Here is a 5,421-nt window from a genome sequence, read left to right on the forward strand (position 1 = left end):
GGCGCCGCAGCTTCAGCTCTCAGCAGCAGCAGCAACAGCAGCAAAAGAGACTTGTGCAGGTTCCCTCTCATCTTGGCAGCCGTTGCTGCTGCTGTTGCTGCTGCTGCTGCTACCAGCAGTGCTGCTGCTGCAGCAACGCCAGGGGCTTACCGCTATCTACGGTGTCTGCAGGGTAGCATCTCGGCCTGCTGCTGCTGCCGCTGCTGCTGCTGGCACTGCCTCTGCTGCTGCCGCTGCCCTTGCTGCTGCCGCTGCTGCTGTTGCTGCTGCTGCTGCAGCACAAGCAGCAGTACGTGGGGCAAGGGCTGCTGAGAATTGTTCTTGATTTGAAATAGAAGACATGCAGCACACTGGCAAGACACCTTGTGCAGCTGCTGCGCAAAGTCGCATGCAGCAGCAGCAGCAGCAGCAGCAGCAGCTGCAGCATACCGGCTGCTGCAGCAGCAACATAGGACGCAGTCGTTGGTCTGCTGTTCTTCCCCCATAGAATTTTGAGTTTAATATTTATATATCCAATTGACAGGACAGAAACTGCTTGTCCCCTCAGCAGCAGCAGCGGCAGCAGCAGCTGCAGCAGCTGCAGCAGCAGCAGATCGCATGAGTCGCGCTCGTCGGGTTGACCTGAGGTGGCAGCAGCAGCAGCAGCAGCGTCAAATTCTAGCGGATCCACAGCAGTCTTCTTGCTGCTGCTGCCGCAGCAGCTGCTGCTGCTGCCGGCTGGCAATCGGAGCAGCTGCAGCAGCAGCAGCAGCAGCTGCTGCAGCTGTCTTGCGCTGAAGTCTTCTGCGGCTGAAGTACGCCAGCAGCAACGCAGATTGCATGCGGCCTTAAACAGCAGCAGCAGCAGCAGCAACTGCAGCAGCACCAGTTGCGGCACCTGCAACTGCAGCAGCAACAGCCAGCGACTGCTGCAGCAGCAGCTGGTTAAGGGAAGTGTCGTACGTTTTACATTGAATATTTGTGCAGCAGCAACTGCCGCTGCAGCAACTGCAGCAGCAGCAGCAGCAAGGAGAGTGCGGCGGCGAGCAGCACCTCGTGGTCAGCGCAGCAGCAACAGCAGCAGCTGCAGCAGCTGCAGCGGCTGCAGCAGCAGCATCAGCAGCAGCTATGAGTTCCGCCATCGATACCCCTAAAGATGCAGCAGCAGCAACAACAGCCCCTGCTGCTGCAGCAACCCCCCCACAGGTCAAGCGGGAAGATACGTTAGCAGCAACAGCAGCAAGTGGCACTGCTGCTGCCCTTTCTGCTGATGAAACTGCGCCAGCAGCAGCAAAGGCAGCAGAAGCCGCAGTAGCAGACGCTTCGTCAGCAGCAGCAGCAGCGACAGACCGGACAGCAGCAACAGAAACACCAAGAGACCACGTAGGCGCAGCGGCGGCAGCAGAAGCAGCAGCAGCAGCAGCAGCAGATGCCCGTGCTGCTGCGAGCCCCCCTAGGGGCGACGCGCCTGCGACGGGCGTAGCAGCAGCGAAAGCAGAGGCAGCAGCAGCAGCAGCGGCGGCGGCGGCAGCAGCAGCAGCAGCAGCTGCTGCTGCTGAAGAAGCAGCGTACAGCCGGGGGGCTTCCGTTGAAACGGACGCTGGGGCTGCAGAGTTAGAGGCCGCAGCAGCAGCCGCTGCTGCGCCAGCAGCAGCAGGCCAAGCGGCAGCAGCAGCAGCAGCAGGAGGGGCGGAGCAGCCGCAGGTGCTGCGGACTGCTTTATCCGAGCCAGGCAATCGCAGCAGCAGCAGCAGCAGCAGCAGCAGCAGCAGTGTGCGGATGCCGAGGCGTCCTCCGACGTGCGGGTCGACGTGCAGCGACGCGGAGCCGAGCAGCAGCAGCAGCAGCAGCAGCAGCAGCAGCAGCAGCAGCAGCAGCAGCCGTCGGCGGACGAGCAGCAACCGGGGCAGCAGCAGCAGCCGGCTGCTGCAGCTGCACGGCTTCAGCAGCAGGGCGGCGCCCCTGCGGAGCAGCAGCCCGGCGCGCCCGCCGCGCCCCGCGCGCCGCAGCAGCAGCAGCAGCAGCAGCAGCAGCAGCAGCAGCAGGGGCGAAGACTCGCTGCTGCGGCTGTTTCGCTCGGAACTCTTCGACGCGCACTTCCACCTCTTTTACCTTTTCCACAAACGCGAAGAAGAAGTCCAAAAGTTTCTCGTCAATTTGCTTTTCGCCAAACGCTCCCTCCCCGAAGTCAACTTCTACCTGCCGCAGCTCTGCCAGCTCGCGCTGCAGAGGTCCGCTGCTGCTGCTGCTGCTGCTGCTGCTGTTATTGTTGCTGGTGTTGCTGTCGTTGTTGCTGCTGGTGTTGCTGTTGGGGTGCTGCTGTCTTACCTGCCGCGGCTCTGCCAGCTCGCGCTCCAGAGGTCCGCCGCTGCTGCTGCTGCTGCTGCTATTGTTCTTGTTGCTGCTGCTGCTGCTGTTATTGTTGCTGCTGTTGTTGCTGCTGGCGTTGTTGTTGTTGGGGTGCTGCTGTCTTACCTGCCGCGGCTCTGCCAGCTCGCGCTCCAGAGGTCCGCCGCTGCTGCTGCTGCTCCTGCTGCTGCTATTATTATTATTGTTGCTGCTGCTGTTGTTGCTGCTGCTGTTGTTGTTGGGGTGCTGCTGGGCTGGAAGCGCTGTTGGGGTGGTGCTGCCCTAGCTCCCTAAGCTTTGCCAGCTCGCGCTGCAGAGGTCTGCTGCTGCTGCTGCTGTTGCTGTTGCTGTTGCTGTTGCTGTTGTTGCTACTTGTGTTGTTGCAGCTGCTGCTGTTGTTGGGGTGCTGTTGGGCTGCTGCGGCTGCTGCTGCTGTTGGGGTGCTGCTGCCTTACCTCCCCAACTCTGCCAACTCGCACTACAAAGGTCCAATCTTGCTGCTGCTGCGGCTGCTGCTGCTGCTGCTGCTATTGGGGTGCTGCTGGTCTGCAGCTGCTGCTGCTGGGCTGCGGCTACTGATGCAATGCTACTGATGCAATGCTGCTGCGGCAGTGCTGCTGCTGTTGAAGTGCTGCTGTTGTGCTTTTGCTGCTGCTGAAGTGTTGCTGCTGCTGCCGTACTGCTGCTGCGCCAGTGAGGACGGCGGTCGTTAGAGCTGTTGCTGCGTCACTGCCGCTGCTGCTGCTCCTTCTGTTACTCCTTTTGTTGCTAGGTTGCTACTGCTGCTGCTGCTGGCGCATTGCCGCTGCTGCTGCTGCTGCTGCTACTTACCTAGCGTTCCTAATGCCGGCGGTCGCCCTGTTGCTGCTTCTGCTGCAGCAGCAACAGCAGCAGTCTCGCAATCTCCCACTACCCACCCTCTGCTGCCGCACCAACCACCCTCTGCTGCTGCTGCTGCTGCTGCTGCTGCAGGTTTGGTCGCTCTCCGCTGGACCGCTTTTTGCTGGACGTCTGCAGCACTTATATTCACTTCGCCCTCAGAGCTGCCTGGCTTTTCCAGAGCTTTGTGGAGGACAAAATACCAGGTCTGCTGCTGCTGCTGCTGCTGCTGCTGCTGCTGGTGAGGGTGAGGGTGAGGGTGATGGCTGGGGATGAGTGCTGCAGTTGCTGCAGTTGTGGTAGACGCGTTGCGCTGCTGCTGCAGTTGCTGCTGCTGCTATTGCTGCTGCTGCTATTGCTGCTGCTGCTATTGCTGCTGCTGCTGCTGTGGCAGCGGTGGCTGGGGTGGCTGCGCTTTGCTGCTGTTGCTGCTGTTTGTTTGGGCGTTGCTGCTGCTGCTGCTTATGTGTTGCTGCTGCTGCTTTTGGCGCTGCTGCTACTGCGGCGACAGCCGGTGCAGATGTTTCTTCCGCAGCAACCTCAAGGTGTTTTGCTTCCTTGCTGCTGCTGCTGCTTTTGCTGCTGCTGCCGCTGTTGCTTAGGCCTGGAAGAAGCAGCACAGAAGATGACGCAAGAAGTTGAAATGGCCCTTGTCAACAGCAAACCCCTGAGCCACTCCATGCGCTGCAGCAGCAGCAGCAGCAGCAGCCACAAGGGGAGGAGCAGCAGCAACACAGACAAGACGCGACAGGAGCACGAGCAGGGATCGCAGCAGCAGCAGCAGCAGCCACACACCGACCTCTTCAAAAGACATACGCTGCTGCATGTCTTGTGGGAGCAGCAGCAGCAGCAGCAAATCTCGCAGCAGCAGCGGCAGCTGCTGTCCAGAGCCATGTGTGCGGCTGACACTGCAGACGCGCTAGCAGCAGCAGGAGCAGCAACGCCAGCAGCAACGCCCGCATCAACGCCAGCAGCAACGCCTGCAGCTGCAGCAGAAACAGCAGCAGCAGCTCCAGCAGCAGCAGCAAATGCGAACCAGCAGCAGGGAGAGCCCCAGTCACAGATGCAGCTGGAGGCAAAACCCCAAGATCAGCAGCAGCAGCAGCAACCGCAGGAGCAGCAGCAGCAGCAGCAGCAGCAGCACCTGCCTCGGCTTCCTGCGCTGGACCCGCAGCAGCAGTCGCAGCTGCTGCCGCCTCGCCTGCCTTCTATCTTCAGCCATAATGTGGGCCCAGTGTCTGTAGCAGGGGCAAGGGTAAGCTGCTGCTGCTGCTGCTGTTGCTGCTGCTGCTGCTGCTGCTGCTGTTGCTGTTTTTGTTCTTGCTGCTGCTGCTGCGGGCGCTGGTGCCGTTGTCATTGCTTGTTTGAACAGGGTTGCTCTTGTCTTTGGGATCGGGGCGGTTTGCTGCTGCTGCGGCTGCTGCTGCTGCTGTTGCTGCTGCGCATCTTCTTCCTTTTGCTGCTCCTTATAATGGTGTTGCTTGACTCACTACAGATGCGGCGGCAAATACTGCTGCTGCTGCTGCCGCGTATGTTGTTCCTTCTGCCGGGACTATTGCTGCTGCTGCATATTTTGCTGCTGCTGCTGCACATATTGCTGCTGCTGCTGCTGCTGCAGGCGAAGCTGCCATCGGTGTACGCGAAGCTGGGGAATCCGCTGGCGCTGACGACGTTGTCTCCGCCGAACCTTTGCTGCGGCTGCTGCAGCAGCAGCAGCCGCAACAGCAGCAGCAGCGGGCGTCCGGGGTGTACGGACAGCTGCGTGGCAGTGGAGCTGCACCAGTTCGTGATGAAGCAAAGAAGATGTGATTATTTTAATTCTTTAAATCATTTTATTTCTTTGCTCATCGACGCCAGCACGTTGCTGGCAGCAGAACCCGACAGGACCATCAGGTGACGCTGCTGCTGCTGCTGCTGCTGCTAGGGCCGTGCTGCTGCTGATGTTGCTGCTGCTGCTGCTGCTGTGGCTAGTACTGCTGCTGCTGCTGCTGCTGCTGCTTATGGGCTTGATGCTTGTGGGCGTCTTTGTGCTGATACTGCTGCAGCTGCTGCTGGCTGGTGCTGCTGCTGCAGCTTGTGATTGTGCTGCGGCTGCTGCTACTGCAAAGATTTTTGCTAATTTTCCTGCTGCTACTAGTTCCTGCATTTCTACTGCAGCTATACAAATGTAATTGCATTTATGTAATTACATTTGGAACATAAATATGTGTTGCT

General features: G+C 59.9%; 1 protein-coding gene across 1 annotated transcript; it reads left to right on the plus strand.

Annotated features, from left to right (window-relative positions):
• Window positions 1-1,107: 1,107 nt before the first annotated feature.
• Window positions 1,108-5,016, plus strand: ETH_00024905 (Phosphatidylinositol 3-and 4-kinase, related; the record flags this gene model as incomplete). The annotated part of the gene is made up of 5 exons (XM_013374149.1): window positions 1,108-2,210; window positions 3,301-3,413; window positions 3,810-4,462; window positions 4,580-4,607; window positions 4,826-5,016. The coding sequence occupies 5 exons, from the start codon at window positions 1,108-1,110 to the stop codon at window positions 5,014-5,016; spliced, it is 2,088 nt and encodes a 695-aa protein (XP_013229603.1).
• Between the last annotated feature and the right edge of the window lie 405 nt (window positions 5,017-5,421).

The sequence above is a fragment of the Eimeria tenella genome, genomic scaffold (assembly GCF_000499545.2).
Source record: "Eimeria tenella Houghton genomic scaffold, Eth_scaff197, whole genome shotgun sequence".
Taxonomy (NCBI): Eukaryota; Apicomplexa; class Conoidasida; order Eucoccidiorida; family Eimeriidae; genus Eimeria; species Eimeria tenella.